The 26,591-nt window shown below is 37.9% G+C and overlaps 1 protein-coding gene and 2 pseudogenes across 1 annotated transcript; all 3 read right to left on the bottom strand.

The window, feature by feature from the left end:
• Positions 1 to 2,863: 2,863 nt before the first annotated feature.
• Positions 2,864 to 10,813, bottom strand: LOC116106669 (annotated as a pseudogene).
• Positions 10,814 to 14,677: 3,864 nt separating this feature from the next.
• Positions 14,678 to 17,485, bottom strand: LOC116106668 (annotated as a pseudogene).
• Positions 17,486 to 23,835: 6,350 nt separating this feature from the next.
• On the bottom strand, positions 23,836 to 24,781 carry LOC116106540 (pentatricopeptide repeat-containing protein At5g16640, mitochondrial-like). Its single transcript, XM_031392912.1, has 2 exons — positions 24,608 to 24,781; positions 23,836 to 24,291 (listed from the first exon to the last, which is right to left on the bottom strand). Exons 1-2 carry the CDS (start codon positions 24,635 to 24,637, stop codon positions 24,055 to 24,057), a joined length of 267 nt encoding a protein of 88 aa, XP_031248772.1. The 5' UTR covers positions 24,638 to 24,781; the 3' UTR covers positions 23,836 to 24,054.
• Between the last annotated feature and the right edge of the window lie 1,810 nt (positions 24,782 to 26,591).

Here is a 26,591-nt window from a genome sequence, read left to right as displayed (position 1 = left end):
GAACTCAACTTATGAGATGTTGGCAAGACCAGCATTTCACTTCTTTTCCCTTGAGGAAGATTGGGATAAAATACTGAAAGTTTGTGAAATTTTGAAGGTTTTCAATGTTACCACTAACATCATTTGAGGGTCTGAATATCTAACATCAAATAAATTTCTTGCCGAGCTTTGTAAGGTGAAAGTTTTTTTGGATAAACATGTTGAGGATGAAAATGAATTTTTGAGGACCATGGTGACGAAGATGAAAAGGAAATTTGATAAATATTGGGGGGAGTGCAATTTGTTGATATCTATAGTTGTTGTTTTGGACCCTAGGTGCAAAATGAGAGTGTTGGACTATGCTTTCCCCAAGATTTATGGTGATCTTGACGCACGGGTTCATTCTACAATAGTTCGGGATGCCTTGTACGAGTTGTACAGGGAATATGTGGCCGCTAGTCAATCATCTGCTGATCAACATATGCCTGCAACTAGACAGGGTAGGGGGAACGGGAACGGGAACGGGAACGAGAGTGGGAGTGGGAGTGGGAGTAGGAGTGGAACGAATGTAGATGATGACTCTTCTGGTTGGTCGGATTTAATGAATTATTTGGACGTAATTGAAACTGTTGCCCTGGAAAAATCGTAGTTGTATTCCTATTTCGAAGAGCCATGTTATAAGTGTCAGGTGGATTATGAGGAGTTCGATGCCTTAAAGTGGTGGTAAGCAAATAGTTTGAAATATCCAGTGTTATGTAAGGTGGCTCGTGATATACTTGCCGTTCCTATTAGCTCGGTAGCTTCAGAGGCTACCTTTAGTGCGGGAAGTAGAGTTATTGACAATTATCAATCTCGACTGTCTCCGGACACAGTGAAAGCATTACTATGTAGAGGTGATTAGTGTCGCAGTCTCCTAGGACTAACAAAGATTGATGAAGTAAGTTCAATTAACAAATAAATTATTACTGTTTTTATGTCTCGTTTATTTTGAATATTATTTTCTTTTACTCTAACGTTAAACTTTCTGATTTTTTCTTATATATGTTTTAGACGGATGAAGAACCACTGGAGATTACCCTTCCTATCTCTTTATTTGAAGGGATTGAGTAGATTGTTTGACCCTCGAACATATATCCGCAGGTTCGTAAATATATAGCCCTTTTGTAGTTTTTTTAATTTCTATGCAGAGAACTTGGTTATTCAATATAGATATTCAGATTATTTAGTGGTTTTTTTAATTTCTATGCAGAGAACTTGGTTATTCAATATAGATATTCAAATTATTTAGTATTGTTGTGTTGATTTTGATTTGGGGAATGGTGATTGTTGTGTTGATTTTGATTTGGTGAATGGTGAATTGCAAACATTTGATTTGCAAACTATTTGCTTCCTTTGTATTTACACTTTGCAGGTGAGAGCGTGGGAGGCCTGGCTTTGGGTGGCTTTTGTGCCTTTCTTCTACTTTGGGTGGCTTTTGTGCCTTTCTTCTACTTTGGGTGGCTTTGGGTTTTTCTCTCCTGGTCTACTCGGATTTTGCTGTCACAAAGTCTATATTTCTTAAATTAGTTTCTGCTCTTTTGTCTTTGTATATAACTTCATGGAGTATACTTTTGTGTTTGCATATAGCTTCATGTGTTTGGACATAGGTACATAGCTTCATGTAGTGCACTTTTGGTTTGTATATAGCTTCATGTGTTTGTACAATTGTAATGCATATTTCACCCAACAACTTTACACTTGTCATTTCATTTTATGTTTTAGAAGATTGTTGGTGTTGGAAATTGAAGATTGTGTTGAATTATGGGTGAAATTTGTATTTATCTAAGTACAATGTTGACAAAATTTGCTTGAATTAGGTTTGTTAGACAGATTCATAGGTGGGATATTGTATTGTATGTAGATGGGTGAAACCGTGGAACTGTGGGAAGATTTAAAATTACAACTGTACTCTGTCTTGAGCTCGATAAGGCTCAAGCTCGAGCTCGAGCTCGAGTTCACCTTCACACTCACGAGCTCAAGCTTGAACACGAATATTGAAGCTCAACTAAGAGCTCGAGGTGGCTACTGTTCATCACGAGCCGAGCTCGAGTACTGAGATACTCGGCTCAGCTCGGCTCATATACATCCCTACTCATGAGCAGTCGACTCGATTAAGCTCAAGTCAAGCTCTTGATGAGCTTTTGTCGAGCCGGCTCGTAAGCGGCTTGATTCATATAACAGTCCTATTTACATACAACCCTAAACTACCGTCTTTAACAATATTGAAGATGGTTTGTTCTATGGTCAATTGCATCACATTTATCATGCCACCTTCTTGTTGGCTTTTGAACAGGAAATGAAGAAAACAACTTCAAACATTCATAGTAACTTTCATCTACAACTACGAAACATGTGGATCAAGAAAACTTCAATACCTTGAGATCTTTGGCATGTCATTATCAAATTATTCTACCATACTGCTTCAGATATCCTCATTAGAGAATTATACAAATTTTATGGCATTAGAAATCTTAAACATGCTTTGAATCATTGGAACATAAATCAGCAATCAACTTTGAAAAATAGGAAAAGCTCTAAAATTATATTAAAAATTTCTACCATATTCAGAGATACTGAAAATATATTTCCTCATACAAGAAAGAAAAATTCTCCTGATGTACAACAAGACGTGATGAGATTCCTATACTAACTTATCAAACAAAGCAAGGAAGTAGGAACATATCCGTCAAATACATGATACGAACAAATTTACATTCTTGATAATGAAAAACTGAAATACAACTTCTATGGGAAAGGAAAATCATACTTCATAAGTCTCCAACAACATGAATTAATTCGAGCAAATACAGATGGTGCGAGCTGATATGGGTTGGAACTTCTAAGGCTATGATTGCATTAGGTGCTTCAGAGCCTCAGATGCAGAAGGATATGTCCTAAGATTTACTTCAAGCAAATGAGCAACGAAGTCATTGAAGCCCTGGTCCCCCATCAGCAATCAGTGACATAATGACATTTTTGTGGTATCAGGTATTCAAGTCTGTTGGTTTCCAGAAAAATAGAAGACTCAACTGCAATCACGACTAAAGACTTCAGTCAGAATATGCCCAGATATATCTAACTTGTCAAGACAGTATTGTAAAGGACAAGAAGTAATCAATGATTGACTAAAATACAGTCCGAAAACAATGATATAATAGTATTTGAGCAAACACCAAGTTGGACAAGTTCCATAAAAGCAAAAATATATTGGATGTTGCAGTTCTAACTTCATGCATTGAGAGAACTTGGGTAAACGAGCATTTAAACAAAGAAAAAATGTCTATTTCCTCGATGGCTATCATAAAATTTTCCTTCAGGGTTAAACCCTGGCGGCACATATTTGCAAGAGACTACAAGTGTCATCTTTACCTCATGGCATTATACTCTCAGAATATCCGAGCTCATTGCAAAAATAAAGCTAAATAATTAGAGGAATAAGAATTCAGCTGACCAATAACAAATTGAAATAACCAAAAAAAACTCAAAATATATAAAGGGTTATATATGTCAAGACTTATGATCGCAGGACGGAACATAAAGATACCAAATCGGCCTATGGGTACTTACAGAGGTCAAGACTAGAAGATCGATCATAGGCTGAAGCCTGCAAACCTCTTTGACTCCTTAAATCCACCAACCCATTAGCTTCCTCAATCTGCCCTCCTTGCGAAGCCAACTTGTCATTGCGGTATACGTCACAACATCAGGCTGCAAACCTCTCTGACTCATCAATTCCAACAAAAATTAGCTTCCTCCCTGCTTCCTCGCAAAGCTCTTATCATTGTGGTATACGTCACCACATCAGGCTGCAAACCTCTTTGGCTCATCAATTCCAACAACCCATTGCTTCCTCCATCCTCCCTCCTGGCAAAACCAATTTATCATTGTTAAAAGTCACAACATTAGGCTTCAAAACTCTTGAATCACAAAATTCCAACAACCCATTAGCTTCCTCTTCCCCTCCTTGCAAAGCACGCTTATCATTGTATTAAAAGTCACCACATCAGGCTGCAGACCTTTGACTCATCAATTCCAACAACCCATTAGCTTCCTCCATCTTCCCTCCTTGCAAAGCCCATTTCATTAAATTAAAAGTCACCACATTAGGCTACAAACCTCTTTGAATCATCATTTCCATCAACCCATTAGCTTCCTCCATCTTCCCCTCCTTGCAAAGCCCTTTTATCATTGTAAAACGTAACCACATTAGGCTGCAAACCTCTTTGAATCTCAATTCAAAAACCCATAAGCTTCCCCCGTCTTCCCTCCTTGCAAAGCATCTTATCATGTATTAAAAGTCACCACATCAGGCTGTAGACCTCTTTGACTCATAAATCCAACAACCCATTAGCTTCCTTCGTCTTCCCCTCTTGCAAAGCCCACTTATCATTGTGTTAAATGTCACCACATCAGGCTGCAAACCCCTTTGACTCATCAATTCAACAACCATTAGCTTCCTCCATCTTCCCTTCCTTGCAAAGCCCATTTACCATTGTAGTAAATGTCACCACATCAGCGTGCAAACCTCTTTGACTCATCAATTCCAACAACCCATTAGCTTCTCTGTCTTCCCCTCCTTGCAAAGCCTGCTTATCATTGTATTAAAAGTCACCACATCAGGCTGCAGACCTCTTTGATCATCGATTCAACAACCCATTCTTCCTCCGTCTTCCCTTCCTTGCAAAGCCCACTTATCATTGTGTTAAACATCACCCCATCAGGCTCCAAACCTCTTCGACTCATCAATTCAACAACCCATTAGCTTCCTCCATCTTCCCCTCCTTGCAAAGCCCATTTATCATTGTAGTAAAAGTCACCACATTAGGCTCCAAACCTCTTCGACATCAATTCCAACAACCCATTAGCTTCCTCCATCTTCCCTCCTTGCAAAGCCCATTTATCATGTACTAAAAGTCACCACATTAGGCTGAAACCTTTCGACTATCAATTCCAACAACCCATTAGCTTCCTCCGTCTTCCTGTCCTTGCAAAGCCCATTTATCATTGTAGTAAACGTAACCACATTAGGCTGCAACCTCTTTGAATCATCAATTCCAAAAACCCATTAGCTTCCTCCGTCCTCCCCTCCTTGCAAAGCCCGTTTATCATTGTAGTAAATGTCACAACATTAGGCTGCAAACCTCTTGATTCATCAATTAACAACCCATTAGCTTCCTCCATTTCCCCTCCTTGCAAAGCCCATTTATCTAAAATTAAAAGTCACCAAATTAGGGTGCAAACCTCTTTGAATCATTATTTCCATCAACCCATTAGCTCCTCCATCTTCCCCTCTTTGCAAAGCCCTTTTATCATTGTAGTAAACGTAACCACATTAGGCTGCAAACCTCTTTGAATCATCAATTCAAAAACCCATAAGCTTCCCCTGTCTTCCCCTCCTTGCAAAGCATGCTAATCATTGTAGTAAACGTCACCACATCAGGCTGCAAACCTCTTTGAATCATCAATTCCAACAACCCATTAGCTTCCTCCATCTTTCTCTCCTTGCAAAGCCCATTTATCATTGAATAAAATCACCACATTAGGCTGCAAACCTGATCCCCCCTCTCAATAAACAAACTCTCAGCTCCTCCAAATTCCCACAAAACACCAACCATAAATTAGAGAGGTACAAACAACCACATTTGGCTTAACTCCTCTACTCTTCATTTCCAAAAACAATTCTTTCGCCCTATCTACAACCCATCTTTGCAAAGACCATCGATAATAATACCATAACAAACAATATTAGGACTGACCCAAACGCAGCCATTTTCTTGAACAACTCCATAGCCCAAACTCTATTCTCCAAACACAAACCTTTAATCAAAGAACTAAAAGTCACAGCATCTGGGTAAAACCCCACCTCAAAATTCTCCAAAAAACAGCAAAACCATCACAAACTCGACCCACATTACAAAACATTAATCAAAATATTAATGTAATTAGATCTGGCATCAACCCCATTGAACAGTGTTTGTAAAGCAAAATAACGTCTTCATAAAACTTCTTCTTAGCAAGAGCTCCAAACAACCGGTTGAATGACGAAACTGGTGGTTTGGGTTGCATATGAATCATTAAACAAAGAAAATAGGCTGCGTCACCCAGAGTGATATTACCTTGTTTACAGTCTTTTCGAAGGAATACATCAAGCCCGCTATATCTTCAACGTTATATACTGAATCTTGTATGTCAAGCCTCGCTACATCTTCAACGTTATATACTGATCTGATCTCAAGCCTGTACATCTTAGCGTTATATACTGAATCTTGTGGTATGGTTGTAGTCACTTTACATGAATTTGTGAATAAAGAGAGATTGGTTTCAGAAAGAGAAGAAAAACGACGAAGAAAGTTTTGGAGGCCATTGGGTAGTGGCGTTGTGGATTGGCCAGGGTTCAAGTGGTTTGGTTTATGTGCGTTTGTTTTATGTGGGTTTACATTTATCTGAAACCTGTAGGGTACAAATGTAATTTCCGCACATGTTAAAAGAAACAAAATTATAATAAAAATGAGTTATTTGCTCATATTTCAACCCACAATGTTTTCATAATTGCTTTTTGTTTATTTTTCAGGTTATTTAAATTTGTTTTTTCATAGGTTATTTTAATCTTTTTGTTTAATAGAAAAATATAAAAAAAATCACAAACCAAAATATCCAACATTTGAAGTATTCCTATTAAATAACATTAATACTATAGTATATATTTAATCTTAGTCAATAAAGGCTCTCAATAGAACATAATACAATCATATAAAATTAAATTATATTTTATACTAAGCTCAGTCAACCTAGTAAAATTTAATATGTAAAAAGGTTGAGTTGAGTTCCTTTTTTAAGATAAATTTTGTCAAAAGCAACACATATAGCTTGTCAACACCAATGTTTTAATACTTGACCCGAGGTATCACCTGACAAAGGGCCACGTCATAGGTTGACTTATTGGATTTGACCGACCAATGGATTGAATCTAGGATGGGCACAAAGCCGATCCTGCGAGGATTTGCCTTGACCAGTCTCGAACGGGGCGGATTTTCCCCAATTTTTTCGGGATTTGGGCGAGATAGGGCCAATTTGGCCTCGAAATTCAGGGACGAGCCGGGGTGAGATAAGTGTACCCCGACCCGTATATTATATATATATTAATTTTAATATTTAAAAATCAATTATAAATTATACAATAATATATATATATGTGGTACATTATAATTATATATAATATGCTATTATCTATAATCTTACGTTAATATATAGTATATATGTAATATATTATGGTTGTTGATTGATTATAATGAATCAATAACTCACTATAATTTAGTATGATAATTTTATATTTAATATGTAATATATATTTAATTAATTTTTTTTTGGTATATATATTGGAGAGAAAGAAAATAAAAAGTATAAAAAAAGGATAAAAAATACAAAAAATCCCCAAACGGGGAATTCGAGGATGGGCTTTTTTCGGGGATTCCCCGAATTCCCTGAACGGGCTTCGGCAGGACGGGGGAATCCCCTTGGGCTTTCGGGTCGGGGCCATAGATAGTGGTCCCCGGCTGTGCCCATCCCTAATTGAATCAATGACATATCATGATATAAACCCATTGTTTGTAGTTTGATAGATTGAAAAAATATAAACTTGAAAATTTTAAAAAAATAATTCCGATTGTTATTTTGCGCAAAAAGGACGAATTTTGAAGGATTTTTCTAGGTTTTGATTTTGATGGAATGAAGATTGCCTGTGCAAATGGAAGATTCACTCAGCTGAAGTGACAATGAAATGAAGGTAAAGTGAAGATGAAATGAAGAAAAAGACAGTGAAGAGAGAAAATGTAGGTTAGGGCTCACTGTTGAACGAAAATATGGTAAAAGGGATTCAGAATGGGGTAAGAGTTAACCTGGTGTTGGTAGAAAATCAGTTGGACCGTCAGTTCGCTACGTAACCCCAATCCAATCGTGGTTCAAACGGATGACTTCACACATTGGTTTTTCACTCTGATTGGTTGGCTCAATGGTGATCAGTCCAACTGGTTGAATTGGCTAAGCTGAGTTTTAAAAAATTGGTCAACACCACCGTCAAACCTCACATAGAGATTAGCAACTCTCAACGTCAACCATTGTTTGTTACTGAAGTATGCCTCATTGTATTGAAGGTTGATAATGAGGAGAAAGTAACGACTTTGGTCAATGTTCTGAAAACCGGATCGGACTGTCTGGTCGGACGGTAACCGTTAGCATTTATCCGGAATACTTCAAAACTTGTTAATTGCATTTAAATCGGATTGGACATGGTTGGACAGTCGGAATAGGGCTGAATCGCAGTCCAATCGCAGCTGAATCCCGCCGAATTCCGGCATCGATCGAGGGAGAAAAACACGCCATTAGACTACGGCATTCTCACTACAAAACCCTGTCATGTTCAGTGGCGTCGTCCAGCCATCGTCGCTCGCCGTCCATTTTCAGGGTTTTGGATAGATTTCAAACCTTAGGGAGTTGTAGGGGTGTTTTTGATGAATTTCAAACATTCGGGACTAAAATAAAATTTTACAGAAAACGGTCCAACCGACTGATCCAACCGGAAACGGACCTGTGACGGGTCGTAGTCCGGTCCGGTTTTGGAACATTGCTTTTGGTCGCTATATATATGACAGACAAATTGCAAGGCAGCTCGGAAGCCTACAGTTCCAAGCATGGGGAAGAAACCATAGCAGGTACAAGCAATGTAGCTGAAGAAAATGATGTTTGAATGAAGCCAGACATATCTGAGGAGAAAAGTAGTAAACAGGCAATAGGCGTAGATAAAGAGGCCAGCTAATCCACCGCAGAGGAAAGATCTGTAAAAAAATCATACATAAATATCAGTTTGAATAAACTTTCACAGCTCCAAGCAAACAAGTACATGATTCAAGCAATAAAATTTCTAATTCAAGGTAAATCAAATATGCTTCACCAAGCCAACACTCAGAGCTTCAGTTCTTAAAAGGCAGTAAAGTGCTAAAAAATTAATAAAATTATCTTCCAGATTACGTATTCTGCAGAGACCTCCTAAATATGAGAAAAGGAGCTAATGATACACACACTTACGCCTCAAAAGACCAAACATATTTTCAGAAACTAAATTGAGCAATAAATTAAAGTAGTTCTTTAATGGTTAAGAAAGTGTAGTATCCAATGTTATGAAAGAATGAGAATTCGTGCAAATAATAAATGGTAACTACATGGAAATTCAATTCACCAATTATGATGCCTATACTTGGCAAGTAACCAATCAAATGCCTAACCTAAGTCAACATACCTCCACCACCACTCATGGCCCAGCAGCCAGTTGGAAGTTGGTCAACGCAAACGTAAAGAAGCAGAGTGATATCAATAGAATAATAAAGACGATAAACAAGATGCTGTATATAGTGTAAATCTTGTGACCCATACACTGGCAAATATATAGTAAACTTCAATGTAAGTAAGCACTGAATGGAAGAAACCCTGCCATTGCCATCTGTGGAATGCCCCTGGGCCGCGGCAATGGTGGAATCTCTCGGGATATTGGTAGTGCGGCAAGGAGCTTGGAATTCAGCCTTGTAATTTCCCTGCTATTCCACCCAACACCAACAGGTGAAGTACCAAGAGGTCTATAAGAACTATCACCACTATTGTGCCAAATGGAAGCAGCTGTGCAGTGAAGGCAATTGCAACAATTATACAAGCAGAACATAAGGAACTATGGTCCACAGAAGAGACATCCAGTCAACAACAGAGCTCTAACCGCCAAGTCAGAAAAAACAAACGTATAAGAAATAAAATAAGTAACTTAGGGTCAGATAAAAACCTAAATCCCAGCAAAGAACAGAAATAAGCACATTCCCAGTTTGTTCCTCCAACTGACAATAGGAGGAGGCCGCTATATAGCCGGCAATTCCTGATGTGAGAGCATATATGACAACCAATGCAGTAAAGAGAGCCCCTCTGTTGCAAGGATAACATACTCCATATGATGCAAGCAGGAAGATGAAACACAGTGCTACAAATGCTTTATGCAAACAACTCAAAAACACATTACTAAAAAAATTTCCTAGAGAATTGAGTTTTAGTGCTTTGGATATACTAAATGAGCAAGTTACTTACAGAGTAATAGGGGGGTACCAGAACCAAGTGAAGCCGCAAATAGAGACTTGTATTTGGGGTACTGAATACATCTCCATGAATGTATTTCCATCCAGTCTCTTCCTATCTTCCGCTGCTTCTTCTCATGGGCAACCTTACACGGTAATATAAACAAAGTTTAACAGTAAACAAATCAAAGCAAAATCAAAAACCCTACCAAAGTAGACATGTACAGCCAAACTTTGAGAAAATGAAACACAAAAGTAGTTCTTACTTGACAAAGTCATTCTTGAGGATTCGCATGAGAATTGCGGCAAGAAACCCATTTAACAGAAGACCTGTCACTAGGATTGTAATAAAAAAAAAAACCAGTGGATCCAAATACTGAGAGTACTTGTCCATCCTCTTCTCAAATGGGATGTTTGTCTCATTCCATTCACAGTATATAAAATTTACTTCTACTCTTGGTCCTCAGTAAGATCAGCAAGGGTATTTGGGTCAACGTGGACATTAATTTCAACACACAGTCCTTGTTGTAACCGACATCAAAGCAAAATGCTTGAAACGGTATATTGCAATCGCTGGGTCTTTCCCTTCCTGTCGACCTTCCCAATGAAACCTCAAATGGGTAAGTCATCTAGTACATGAAGTAGTAATCCTTCTTGACAAAAAATGGTTGTCTACAAATTTTCTTCATTTTTTTTTTTTAATGTTTAGAAAACTTAAGACAAAACAAACACACTTCCTTCTTTAATTCATTAATATAAACATTACACTCTTCACTAATACATTTGCAAATCCCATGAGTAATCTTTCATATAATCAAATGTTCATCTTGGTAATCCTTAAAACAAAAAAATACCAAAAACAGAAAACAAATTATACAATCAATTATTGCAGATATAATTTTCCACACAACGACTCAGTTCAGTTTCTCTGAAAGAGCCTTGACTATTGGATCCATGGCTGGTCTCTCAGTTTCTATCTTCTTCCACACCAGACATGCCAATTTAAACAAAAAATTTGCAGCTGGTTCATGTAAAAGAGCTTCCAAATGTGTGACTATAGCCTAAAATGCTTCTTCTCCTCAATTATATCTCTAGTCTCCTCACGGCAACGCCTTTTCATCAACTAAAACACCCTGCTTAGATTCTTCACACCAGAAATCATATAAGCAAAGTTCAGTAAAATTGAGATCAAATCCTTAGAAATCAAATCTTGGAACAGTAATTAGTAATTAGTTCTAGTGTTGTTGTATTTTGCTTTCTTTTGATTGATGGACATTCTTGATAAACCTCTTGATTCATCAATTCAAACAACCCATTAGTTCCTCCATCTTCCCACCATGCAAAGCCCACTTATCATTGTAGTGAATGTCACCACATCAGGCTGCAAACTCTTTGACTCATCAATTCAAACAACCCATTAGCTTCCTCCATGTTGCCCTCTTGCAAAGTCACTTATCATTGTGGTATACGTCACCACATCAGGCTGCAAACTTCTGTGCTCATCAATTCAAAAAACCATTAGCTTCTCTATCCTCCCTCCTTGCAAAGCCCATTTATCATTATATTAAAAGTCACCACATCAGGTTCAAAACTCTATGACTCATCAATTCAACAACCCATAGCTTCCTCCGTCTTCCTCCTTGCAAAGCCCATTATCATTGTAGTAAATGTCACCACATCGGCGGCAAACCTCTTGAATCATCAATTCAAACATACCATAGTCCTCCATCTTCCCCTCCTTGCAAAGCCATTTATCATGTAGTAAACGTCACTACATTAGGCTCCAAACCTCTTTGAATCATCAATTCCAAAAACCCATTAGCTTCTCATCTTCCCCTCCTTGCAAAACCCATTAATCATTGTATTAAAGTCAACACATTAGGTTGCAAACCTCTTTGAATCATCAATTCCAACAACCTATTAGCTTCCTCCATCTTCCCCTCCTTGCAAAGCCCATCTATCATTGTATTAAAAGTCACCACATCAGGCTTCAAACCTCTTTGACTCATCAATTCAACAACCCATTAGCTTCCTCCATCTTCCCCACCTCGCAAAGCCCACTATCATGGTAGTAAACGTCACCACATCAGGCTGCAAACCTCTTTGATTCATCAATTCCATCAACCCCTTGCTTCGTCTATCTTCCCTCCTTGCAAAGCCCACTTATCATTGTAGTAAACGTCACCACATCAGGTTGCAACCTCCTTGACCTATCAATTCAAACACGATTAGCTTCCTCCATCTTCCCCACCTTGCAAAGCCCACTTATCATTGTAGTAAAGTCACCACATCAGGCTGCAAACCTCTTTGACCCATAAATTTCAAACCCATAGCTTCCCATCTTTCCCTCCTTGCAAAGCCCATTTATCATTGTATTAAAAGTCACACATTAGGCCTGCACACAAACAAAGCCATTTTGTTCAGAAACTCCATAGCTCCGTACCCCTATTCTCCAAAACCAAACCTTTAATCAAACAAGTCAAAGTCACAACATTTGGGCTAAAACCCCTCAAAATCCTCCCGAAAACAATAAACCATCACAAACTCGACCCATGTTACAAAAACAATTAATCAAAACATTTAAAGTAAAAAGATCTGGCATCAATCCCATTTAATCAGCTCGCTTGTAAAGCAAAATAACGTCTTTAAAAACTTCTTCTTAGCAAGAGCTCCAAAAATCGGTTGAATGATGAAATCGGTGGTTTGGGTTGCATATGATCATTAAACAAAAGAAATAGCGTGCTTGATTAGAAGTGATATTACCTGTTTACAATCCTTTTGAAGGAATTTATCAAGCCTCGCTCCTCTTCAACGTTATGTACTGAATATTGTGGTATAGTTGTAGTCACTTACATGAATTTGTGAATAAAGATGAGATTTTGGTTACAGAAGAAGAATAACAACGACGAAGAAAGGTTTTGAACGCCATTTGAGTAGCGTCGTTTGTGGATTATTAGGGTTCAAACTGGCTTAGTCTTTTGTGGGTTTAGGGTTCAATAATACAATCTCATTGGACACGAGTGTGGGAATGGGATAAAATGCACTTTTATATACTCTAGTCACAAAGCCGTAAATCTGGTTGCAGCCTGCGGTTTTTCTTCAGTCGCTCGGAGTCAAATTTGTTGAGACTTCATCCAATATCACCCGTTTCGACACAAAGCTAGATACTAGTTTTATTTCTAACACAAATTTTGAAGGAAAAACAGAAGAGTGGGGTTATTTCTATTAAAACGTCAAGTCTCAATGGATCCTCCACCAGCCCCAACAGCATCTCTACACATGTATGTGTTTTAAAACTCAGTGGCTCGTGTTGGTGAAATGTTTAGAATGGACCTATGGAATATTTTACTCTAGGTGTATTTTTGTAAGTTTTTAAACTTTAGGGATTTATTAATTTTTGGATAACTAAAGAGGTGTTTATTATTTACCTTTTGGATAAAGATCATATGATTGTGATACAACTAGTTTGCTTCTTTCTACGATAAACCCAGTTGAACCAGATTTTTAACTGAAATCCGTGGGATTGGTGGTAGCTGAATGAAATGAGAATTACGTTTCGAGGTTGTTGTGTAGTTTTTAACTTTTAAGGATTTTTGTTCGTTGTGATAATATGAGGGCTTTTGAACTATCCATGGATAGTATTTGTGGAGACTTTTGGGTTCAGATCATAATATCATATGATTTAATGGTAGTTATGGTAGTTAGAATAAAACCCATCAGTTTCAGAATCAAGAGAAATCACTCTAATGATTATATGAATGTTTGTGCTTTCAACTTTGGGGATTACGATTTTGTTGGAATTATTTACAGGGTGTATGTACTTAACATGGATAGCTATTTTTGCAGCCTTTGGATAGATATATGATAAAGAACAAACTATTTATGTGTAGAACTGGCATCAAATTTTGTTTATGTAATTTTACATGGAATATACATATTGGAACTGAGCGTTCGAACTAGTTATAAACCTTGGATGTCCCAACTAAGTAAATGTGTTTCGACAGAAGAACGTTCATGTAAAGCTAAAAAGCAAACTGTAAGGTGTAGGAACTCTTTAACTGTGATTAACAAAGCACATAGTAACTGATTTCCCTCTCTGTATGAACAGTACTGATTTCCAGTCTCTCTAACGTTTGATCTTTATTGTAAATTATAGACAAATTAAGTACTCAGACCAGAATCTGGTTTGTATTTGGGTTTATGTCACTGTGTTTATTCTTCTGTTCATCCGATTGAATCATTTTTGACTGCAATATCAACCAGAAATAGTCCGCTTTCGTGCTCTGAGTTTTCGCTTACTTGATATTGCAGAGGTAGTCATGGAGTTACACACTCCTTTTGTCCTTCCAAAGCATTGGAATCGTTTATGGTGCTCCTTTACATGTTTTGGAACACTTTCTACAAAAAGGGATCATCCTTTCCATGCTTTCAAATCAGAGGAGACGACTTATGAACTCTTGTTATTTTCTGGACTCTGACCGCTGTTTCATACTGAAGTATGCCCTCATTGTATTGAAGGCTGAAGATGATGGGAAGGTAACGGCTTTTGTCGCTTATATGTGGCAGACAAATTGCAAGCCAACTTGGAAGCCTACAGTTCCAAGCATGAGGAAGAAAACCATAGCAAACAAGCAATGTAGCTGAAGAAAAATGATGTTGCATGAAGCCAGACATATCTGAGCGAGAAAAGTAGTAATACAGGCAATAGGCGTAGATAAAGAGGCCAGTTGATCCACCGCATAGGAAAGATCTGTAAAAAAATCATACATAAAGATCAGTTGAATGAACTTTCATAGCTCCAAGCAAACAGTACCGAATTCAACTAATAAAATTTATAATTCAAGGTAAATCAAATATGCTTCACCAAGCCAACACAATCAGAGCTTCAGTTCTTAAAAGGCAGTAAAGTGCAAAAATTAATAAAATCTCTTCCAGATTACATATTCTGCAAGAGACCTCCTAAATATGAGAAAAGGAGCTACCTATGATACACACTTACGCAACCGTAAAGAAGCAGTGACTATCAATAGAATAATAAAGACGATAAAAGATGCTGTATATAGTGTAAATCTTGAGACCCCATACACTGCCAAACATATAATAAACTCGATGTAGTAGCACTGAATGCAAGAAACCCGTCATTGCCATCTGTGGAATTGCCCTCGGTACCACGGCAATGTGGAATCTCTCTGGGATATTTGGTGGCAGCAAGGAGCTTGGAATTCAGCCTTGCTATTTTTCCTGCTATTCCACCAACACCAACAAAGGTGAAGTAACAAGAGTCCATCTATATAATACTACACCACTATTGTGCCAAATGGAAGAGCAGCTGTAGCAGGGTAAGCAACTGCAACGGTATTTAAAAAGCAGAACATAAGGAACAGTGGCCCACAGAAGATCAGATCAAGGCTGCAAACGTCTTATCATTCAACATCCCGTTGGCTTCTCCATCTCCTTTCCTTGCAAACCACTTATCATTGTTATAAGTCAGTAAATTGGATGCAAACCTCGATCCGCCATCTCACTAAACAAACTCTCCGCCTCCTCCAAATTTCCCACAAAACACCAACCGCAAATTAGAGAGTACAACAACCACATTTGACTTAATTCATCTACTCTTCATTTCCAAAAACAATTCTTTTGTTATCTACCAACCATCTTGCAAAGACATTGATAATACTATCATAAGAAACAATATCAGGCCGACCCCAAACACAGCCATTTTCTTAACAACTCCATAGCTCCAAACTCCTATTCCCCAAACACAAAACTTTAATCAAAGAATTAAGTCACAACATCTAGGTTAAAACCCCACTCACAAATACTCCTACAATTATTTTATATTAAGTTTACATAGTATAAAGTAATTGTAAATATTGAATTGCACTAAAAATATAATCAAGGGAACTACTTTGCACACTTTCTTCACTCCGTTCAAAGATTGACACCAATCACATCACATCGAGACTTCCATCATGTCTCGAGAAAAGAAGTTTGATAATTGTCAATAACCCTACTCCACCACTGAATGCAGACTTTGAAGCAACCGTAGTGATCGGGATGACTGTATCTCGCGAGGCATCATAGACAATATAGGGTACTTGGTTGAATTTGTCTTCCATATTGTAAAGCATCGAATGCCTCATGATCCGCCACGCACTTATGACACCTCTCTCCCAAATAACAGTCTACTTAGACTTACTTGGCTCAACAGTCTCCACCACATCCAAAAAACTGCTAAATCATCCAACTCGTAGCTTCCGAAGCTGTTGCTCCTCACAAAGGCTCCAACCATCACTAATGGAAGCCCACGGGAATGTAGATGCTTTATTAGCTTCAACATATCATATAGCTCATACAGTGCATCCAAACAGTACAGTATTTGCAGGGGCTTCTAACTTAGAATACATCTTGGGGAAGGCCCACTGAATTACCCTCATTTTTAATCGAGGATCCAATAAACAGCACATCAGCACATTACATTCCCCTAATATTTATTGAACTTTCCTTCATCTTTCTCCCATGTTCTAATGAACTCATCTTCGTCTCACCTTACTATCAACATCATTTTCACTAAACAAACCTCTTTAAAAATAAATTAGATGTTGGATAATCACTCCACATAATGAGATTGGTTGTACCACTAAAAACCTTTAAAAGTCAACACATTTCTCCCAATCCTCGTCATGTGGACAGTAATGATAACTTGAATCACTTTCTTTCAACTGGGAAATAATTTTTAAACTTAATTTGTTGCTAACATTTCATAAGTTGAATTTCAGCTTGTTTTACATGTAGAATAAGCTTCCGAAATGGCAATTTAAGTTGTTGCACAATCTCAATAAAAACCCTAATCCTACTCTCTGAAGAATGAGCATAAGACGCTCTTAGGATGTCGTCGATGATATGCCTAATCTGATAAAGTCCATCTTGAACAATGAGGTGCAAGATACGGACACAACATCTAACATGAAATAGTTTACCTCCACAAATAAATTCCCTAAACTTCAAATTTTCCTCAAAATTCTGATTGCAATATCATTACTTAAAGTGTTATCCACTGAGATAGTGTAAACCTTATTTTCAATCCCCATTCCATAAGGCACTTGGAATGGAGTCAACAATGCAATACTGGTACGGGAGGAGGTAAATGCACAAAATTGAGGACATGTCTATTATCCTCCAAGTACCATATGTCCAATGCCTAGTGAGTACCATGTACTCCATCTTTGAGCCAAATTCCACAAATCCGTAGTAAAACTAACCTTGGTCACATTCTTCAACAATGTCTTCAACTTCGCTTTCTCACTCTTATAACTTTCATACACATTTTTGAAATATGGCGGGAAACCGAACTCCATTCAGGAATCTCATAGTTCATCATATTGTTCAAGCCCTCTCCTCTACAACTGAAAATGGATGCTCATGCATAAGACCAACGGGCGATAAGTTCGTCTTCATCATGTCAAACTTTCCACTTAAAGTAGGCAAAACAGAAGTTCCAACATCAGAACCGACAAGGGGAAAAGTGATGTGTTGTTGCCTCATGGAAGCTATTCTCTTTGAACACCCATTTCAAATGTCATTAAATTGGGTGGTGTTTTGGTGGTATTAATAGACAAGCTTGCTTTACAATGGATACACTCTCCTTTTTGTACCCGGGAGAAACCATCCCGTAAACTCTGTCAAACAACTGAGTTTTAGCTCTCTTTTTCCTCTGAATTGGATTCTTATTTTGCCCACCATTATGTGCTACAACACTGTGTTCTGTATTTTTAGTGGTCTCATTCAAGGAATGTTTATTGCCTGGTGTAATCGTAATTGTATCTTGCTTTGTAGGGTTGCTTGAGGTACTGTCGACCATTTCCAAACCTATAATACAAAATAAAACAAAGGGGTTAGCTACATTAATATAAAGTAATATAAAGTAGAAGCAAATCTGCATTTAATATAAAGTTCATTACTCCATCTCTCACAAACCCAAATACCATCCTAAACAGCACAGTCCACACTCCACAGACAAAACACATTAACATCACAAAGCATTTTCATTTTTCAACATTTGTATAACACATACATTTATTTAAAGCCTATACTGCATAATATAAAGTTTTTTCAACCGTATAGCATTTAATTTAAAGTGAATGTGCATTACTCATATCCTCATTCCGTCACCTCAATACACCCGAATAATTTCCTAAACAACACAAACACATACACTTACACAGACACAACACCTTACACTTACATAGCACGAAACACTCCACAGGACCATAGCAAAAACACTTACAGTTACACAACACAAAACCACAAACATTACACTTACACAGCACAAACACTTCCTCAACAATGAACCAAACGCAATGGCCAACAGTAGTTTCAGCACAATGCACAACATTGGCATTTCTCAGCACACATATTTCACATTTCAATCGTTCTATTCCATACAAGTATTTACATTGGGAAAAAAGAAGAAAATAGGCCAAAAAATACCTGACGAGTTACTATGACGGCGAGAACACAGCGGGACACGGCAAGATCTTGGGCAGGAGGGAAGCAGATCACGAAGAAGAGAGCCTGGCTTGGCCGACAAAAATGGCGAAAACGAGGAAGAGAAGGTGAAAGGGAATAGTGAAGTCGACGGCGTGTAATAGTGGAAGATAGCAACCTGGGCGATGACAATAGCGAAGTTTGATTAGGATTGTCAATTTGGGTGGGGTTCTTTTTTAATTTCGGGATTTGTGGGTAAAAATCGTGTTTTAGTTTTTTTACAATGGGGGAATTTGTGAACTTTTAAACTATTATGCTTAATAAATGCAAATTTTATTTACCCCCAATAGATTGAAAACCCTCTATGTTACCCTCTAATCGAACCAAAATCGGCTCGCGAGCAGCCGACTCGATTAAGCTCAAGTCAAGTCTTGATGAGCTTCTGTTGAGCCAGCTCGCAAGTGGCTCGATTCGTATAACAGTCTATTTACTGAACTACCATCTTTAACAACATTGAAGATGGTTTGTTCTATAGTCAATTGCATCACATTTATAATGTCAGCTTCTTGTTGGCTTTGAGCAGGAAATGAAGGAAACAACTTCAAACATTCACAATAACTTTCATCTACGACTATGAAACATGTGGTGCGAAGAAGTTCAAACTATTTTTCCAAAGAACACGGCTACACATGCAACTTGTCACCACCACCGTCAAACCCCCAATAGAGCTAGCAACTCCTTTTCATCATCTCCTTTCATCATCAAATCTACGCAACAAGCAATAACATCATCAAGTGCCATAAATAATCCTCTTTGGTATAATGTTTACCACCTTCGTAACAATATAGTTTTAAGGGTACGATAACATTCATTAATGGGCTAAAAGATTTTTGTTGAGTATACTAGCTTTACAAAGAGTACGAAGCATTGTTTTAAAACCCGGATCGGAGGGGTAAACCGTTTTGCTGTCGGGTCAGGGTCAACCGTCACGATTGGACCGCCGGTTGGACCGATGACATCAGCCTATTTATTTTTAAAAAATTATATATTAACCTCTTAAATTTCAATATATTACAAAAATTCCGCTAAGAAAGTTCAAATTGGTCCCTAAAATTTTTATTTATTCCAAAAATGCCCCAATAAAATTACCAATTAATCCCCAACTTTTTATATATCTCCAAAATACCCCTATAAAATTACAAGTAGCCCTTATAATTTTAAAATATTTCAAAAACCCCCCTGAGACCTAAACCGGACCGAAGAAGCTGCTGGTTCCCGGTCTAACCGATCCGACCAACCGGTCCAGTCCGGTTTTTAAAACAGTGATACGAGAAAGCATACAAAGAGACAAATTCAAACCCTAAAAGAAGGGAAAAAGAAGAGAGAGAAAGAGAGACAATCATGAATTTTAGGCTTAATTTGTTTCTTTGTATCCCTAGTATTACTCTTGTATTCTAGAAATCATAAACGTTTTATTATTCATTACTTTAAGAATGTTTATGTTTTTTAAACTTTACGTTAAGAATTCATCCTCAAATTTAACTGACTTTGATGGTTCCGTTTACCAGCACAAAGTCACAAACTATTTCTTTAATACATTTGCAAATCCCGTCAGTTAATCTTTCATATACCAAAAACAGAAAAACAATTTAGCTCAAATATTGCAGTTATTAATTTCCACACAATTGACTTCAGTTCAACTTTCTCATTCTGAAGAGCCTTGACTATTGAATCCATTGCTGGTCTCCTGTTTCAGTTTCTCCACACCAGACATGCCAATTTCAACAAACTTTTGATGATTGATTTCTTGATAGCCTTGGTCAATGTTAAACTTATCAAAACAAATTTACCTTCGGTTGGATCAAGAAAACTTCAATACCTTGAGATCTTTGGCAAGTCATTATCAAATTATTATACCATACTGCTTCAGATTCTCATTAGAAAATCATACAAATTTTATGGCATTAGGAATCTTAAACATGCTCTGAATCATTGGAACAAATCAGCAATCGACTTTGAAAAAATGAAAAAGCTCTAAAATTAATTAAAAATTTCTACCATATTCGAAGATACTGAAATATATTTCGTCATACAGAAAGAAGAATTCTCCTGATGTACAACAAGGCGTGATGAGATTCCTATACTAGCTTATCAAACAAAGCGAGGAAGTAGGAACATATCCCCAATACATGATACGAACAAATTTACATTCTTGATATGAAAAACTTAAATACAACTTCTATGGGAAAGGAAATCATACTTCATAAGTCTCCAACAACATGAATAATTCGAGCAATACAGATGGTGCGAGCCGATATGGGTTGGAACTTCTAAGGCTATGATTGCATTAGTGCTTCAGAGCCTCAGATGAAGAAGGATATGTCCTAAGATTTACTTCAAGCAAATGAGCAACGAAGTCAATGAAGCCCTGGTCCCCCATCAGCAATCAGTGACGTAATGACATTTTTGTGGTATCAGGTATTCAAGTCTGTGGTTTCCAGAAAAATAGAAGACTACAACATGCAATCACCACTAAAGAACTTCAGTAAAGAGATATGCCACAGATATATCTAACTTGTCAAGACTGCTTGTAAAAGGACAAGAAGTATTCAATGATTGACTAAAATCAGTCCGAAAACAATGATATAATGTATTTGAGCAAACACCAAGTTGGACAAGTTCCATAAAAGCAAAAATAATCATTGGATGTTGCCGTTCTAACTTCATGCTTGAGAGAACTTGGGAAACGAACATTTAACAAAAGAAAAATGTCTATTTCCTCAATGGCTATCTTAAAATTTTCCTTCAGGGTTAAACACCTGGCGGCAGATATTTGCAAAACTATCAAGCGTCATTCTACCTCATGGCATTATACTTCAGAATATCCAGGCTCATTGCAAAAATAAGAGCTAAAATAATGAGGAATAAGATCAGCTGACCGATAACAAACTGAAATAAGAAAAAAAAACTTAAAAATAATATAAAGGGTTATATATGTCAAGACTTATGATCGCAGGATGGAACATATAAAGACACCAAATCGGCCTATGGGTACTACAAAGGTCAAGACTAGAAGATCAGATCATAGGCTGAAGCCTGCAAACTCTTTGACTCATTAATTCCACCAACCCATTAGCTTCCTCAATCTTGCCCTCCTTGCAAAGCCAACTTGTCATTGCGGTATACGTCACCACATCAGGCTGCAAACCTCTCTGACTCATGAATTCCAACAACCCATTAGCTTCCCCATCTTGCCTTCCTGCAAGTCACTTATCATTGTGGTATATGTCACCACATCAGGCTGCAAACTCTTTGGTCACTCAATTCCAAAACCCATTAGTCCCATCCTCCCTCCTTGCAAAGCCAATTTATTATGTATTAAAAGTCACAACATTAGGCTGCAAACCCTTTGAATCATCATTTCCATCAACCTATTACTTCCTCCATCTTCCCCTCCTTGCAAAGCCTTTATCATTGTAGTAAACGTAACCACATTAGGCTGCAAACCTCTTTGAATCATCAATTCAAAAAACCCATAAGCTTCCCCGTCTTCCCCTCCCTGCAATGCACGCTAATCATTGTATTAAAAGTCACCACATCAGGCTGCAGACCTCTTTGACTCATGATTCCAACAACCCATTAGCTTCCTCCATCTTCCCTTCACTGCAAAGCCCATTTACCATTGTATTAAATGTTACCACATAGGCTGACACCCTCTTTGACCCATCAATTCCAAAACCCATTTGCTTCCTTGTCTTCCCTCCTTGAAAGCCGTTTATATTGTATTAAAAGTCACCACATCAGGCTGCAGACCTCTTTGATCATCAATTCAACAACACCATTAGCTTCCGTCTTCCTATCCTTGCAAAACCTTATATTGTATTAAACGTCACCACATTAGGCTGCAAACCTCTTTGAATCATCAATTCCAACAACCGATTAGCTTCTCCATTTCCCTCTTGCAAAGCCCATTTATATTGAAGTAAAAGACACCACATTAGGCTCCAAACCTCTTGACTCATCATTCCAACAACCCATTAGCTTCCTCATCTTCCCCTCCTTGCAAAGCCCATTTATCATTGTAGTAAAAGTCACCACATAGGCTCCAAACCTCTTCGACTCATCAATTCCAACAACCCATTAGCTTCCTCCATCTTCCCCTCCTTGCAAAGCCCATTTATCATGAATTAAAAGTCACCACATCAGGCTGCAAACCACTGATTCATCAATTCCACAAACCATTAGCTTCCTCCGTCTTCCCTTCCTTGCAAAGCCCATTTTCATTGAATTAAAGTCACCACTTAGGCTGCAAACCTCTTTGAATCATCAATTCCACAAACCCATTAGCTTCCTCCGTCCTCCCCTCCGCAAAGCCCATTTATCATTGTAGTATAGTCACAAAATTAGGCTGCAAACCTTTTTGATTATAATTCCAACAACCCATTAGCTTCCCGTCTTCCCCTCTTTGCAAAGCCCATTTATCATTGAATTAAAAGTCATGACTCAGGCTGCAAACCTCTTTGATTCTCAATTCAACAACCCATAGCTTCCTCCGTCTTCCCTCCTTGCAAAGCCCATTATCATTGAATAAAAGTCACCACATCAGGCTGCAAACCACTTTGATTCATCAATTCCAACAACCCATTAGCTTCCTCCGTCTTCCTTCCTTGCAAAACCCATTTATCATGAATTAAAAGTCACCACATTAGGCTGCAAACTCTTGAATCATCAATCCAACAACCCATTAGCTTCCTCCATCTTGCCTCGTTGCAAAACTCACTTATCATTGTGGTATATGTCACCACATTAGGCTGCAAACCTCTTTGGCTCATCAATTAACAACCCATTAGCTTCCTCATCTCCCCTCTTTGCAAAGCCAATTTAACATTGTATTAAAAGTCACAACATTAGGCTGCAAACCTCTTTGAATCATATATTCCAACAACCCATTAGCTTCCGTCCTCCCCCTCCTGCAAAGCCGATTTATCATGTGAGTAAATGTACAACATTAGGCTGCAAACCTCTTTGATTCATCATTCCAACAGCCCATTAGCTTCCTCCATCTTGCCCTTCTTGCAAAGCATTTATCATTAAATTAAAAGTCACCACATTCGGCTGCAAACCTCTTTGAATCATCATTTCCATCAACCCATTAGCTTCCTCCATTTCCCTTGCAAAGCCCTTTTATCATTGTAGTAAACGTAACCACATTAGGCTGCAAAACTCTTTGAATCATCAATTCAAAAAACCATAAGCTTCCCCGTCTTCCCCACCTTGCAATGCACGCTTACATTATATTAAAAGTCACCACGTCAGGCTGCAGACCTCTTTGACTCATCAATTCCAACAACCCATTAGCTTCCTCCGTCTTCCCTCCTTGCAAAGCCTATTACCATTGTGTTAAACGTCACCACATCAGGCTGCAAACCCCTTTGACTCATCAATTCCAACAACCCATTAGCTTCCTCCATCTCCCTTCCCTGCAAAGCCCATTTACCATTGTATTAAATGTTACCACATCAGGCTGCAAACCTCTTGACCCATCAACTCCAACAACCATTTGCTTCCTCTGTCTTCCCCTCTTGCAAAGCCCGCTTATCATTGTATTAAAAGTCACCACATCAGGCGTAAACCTCTTTGACTCATCAATTCCAACAACTCCATAGCCTCCGAACTCCTATTCTCCAAATACAAACCTTTAATCAGAGAATTAAAAGTCACAGCATGGGTTAAAACCCACCTCAAAATCTCCCAAAAAACAACAAGACCATCACGAACTCGACCCACATTACAAAAACATGAATCAAAATATTTAATGTAATTAAATCTGGCATCAACCCATGAATCCAGTCGTTTGTAAAGCAAAATAACGTCTTCATAAAACTTCTTCTTAGCAAGAGCTCCAAAACACCGTTGAATGATGAATCGGTGGTTTGGGTTGCATATGAATCATTAAACTAAAAAATAGCGTGCGTCAGCCAGAGTGATATTACCTTGTTTACAGTCTTTTCGAAGGAATACATCAAGCCTCGCTACATCTTCAGCGTTATATACTGAATCTTGTGGTAGGTTGTAGTCACTTTACATGAATTTGTGAATGAAGATGAAATTTTGGTTTCAGAAAGAAAAAAAAACGACGAAGAAAGGTTTTGGAGGCCAGTTAGCGGCGTGTGGATTATCTAGGGTTCAAACTGGCTAGTCATTTGTGGGTTTACGGTTAAATACTCTGATTCATAAAGTCGTAAATCTAGTGCAGCTTGAGGTTTTTTCTTTAGTCGCTCGGATGTCAAATTTGTTGAGACTGCATCCAATATCAACCTATTGACACAAGGCTAAATACTAGTTTTATTTAACACAGATTTTTAAGGTAAACAAAAGAGTGGCGTTTACTTTTCAACCAGTCAAGTCTCAATGGATCTCCACCACCCCAACACCTTCTCAACTTAAACCTACATGTGTGTGTTTTAGTAGAGGTGGGGGGAGGGATCGGTCCCTTGTGAGCCCAGGCCTGGGCTGGCCAGGCCATGAGAAAACAAGACGGACCAGGCCTTAGGCCAGTCGGGACTGGTCCCATGGGCCTAGGACCGGTCCTAGGACGGGTCCATGGGGCTTGAATAATTTTTTTTCCCCCCTCAATTTTATATTTTGGAGGCAAAACAAAATTTATAGGGGGTTTTTTAGTATTTTTTAGGGGTTGATTAGTAAGTTCTGAAAAAATTTAATTATTTAAAAAATAATAAATTAATAGTTAATTTTAATTTTTAACATAAATGTAATATCACATTTCACACATTCACGCTTCACAAATAAACATATAATATTTTTTTATTAAATTATTCATCTTCAATTTCATCGTCAACAATAGTTACATTATCAAATGTATTCCTAAAGAGTTCGAGTAGTTCGGGATCTTCAGGGTGTTGTAGTCTTCTTTCTGCATGAGTCCAATCCCGTAAACAGTTATCACTTCAATCATCTCATCGGTTAAAGAAAATATTATCTCAACAATCCGACCACTCGTTGAAAATGTTGACTCGGATGCAATTATAGAAACCGGCACAAATAAAATGTCACGTGCCATTTGGGATATAATGGGGAATCGACTTTCATGTTGGTTCCACCATTGAAGAATATTCATGTAAGTTGCCCTTCATCGTCATAAAGGCCAGGTCCACCAGTAGTAGGTAGAAGTCATCTCATTTGGTCATGTATGTATGAGCTGGAGTTGGAGCTTCCGCCACGTTCACATACGCCCACTTGCTCGATTCTGAGGGGGGCTGCATCAAGGTCCTGATCGCCTCTCCTAGACGTTCCAGTTTCAGTTCCACTTCCATTTCATTGTACTATTCTCATATTAAGAAAAAGCCTATCTAATTTGTGTTTAAAGTCAGTCAAATAAGCGTATAATCATGTCCTAAATAATGGCCTAACTCAATAATTACACCGTTAACTACGGATAATTTAAACCAGGATCTAGAAAAAGGTCTAATCCATATAAGATGGAATATCTAACCAATATCTCTTATATTTTTCTTCCATACTTGAAACAATTTCACTTAAAATGTTATCATATCTAATTGAGCAAAAGTTTTAGCAATTTGAACTAAAATATCTAACACTAAATTAGTAGTTGGATAATAAATACCACTTAATGTATTGTAGCATCATAAAAATTTTTAAGAAATGAATAAAAAAGTCACAAACCGCCCAACATCATAGTTGACAATTCCTTGATAGTTCGGTTGACGAAATCTGTAATTTGTTGTCGAGTTGTAAAGCTTTTTCCAACATCAAGTAGGCAGAGTTCCAACGGATAAGCATGTTTGTACATAACTTCAAAGGTCGAACCGGTGGCTTCTCTTGCTTACAATATTTGACGTACTCCTGCCATTTATTGCTACCGCCGACGATAAATCCGGTAGCTTACGTACCTCTCCATCTTTGAATATATAGCATCTAAACCTGCTTTAACTATCA

This window comes from Pistacia vera, unplaced genomic scaffold (genome assembly GCF_008641045.1).
Source record: "Pistacia vera cultivar Batoury unplaced genomic scaffold, PisVer_v2 Contig52, whole genome shotgun sequence".
Classification (NCBI taxonomy): Eukaryota; Viridiplantae; Streptophyta; class Magnoliopsida; order Sapindales; family Anacardiaceae; genus Pistacia; species Pistacia vera.
Note: the sequence above shows the minus strand (reverse complement) of the source record. Positions and strands in the feature narration are given on the sequence as shown.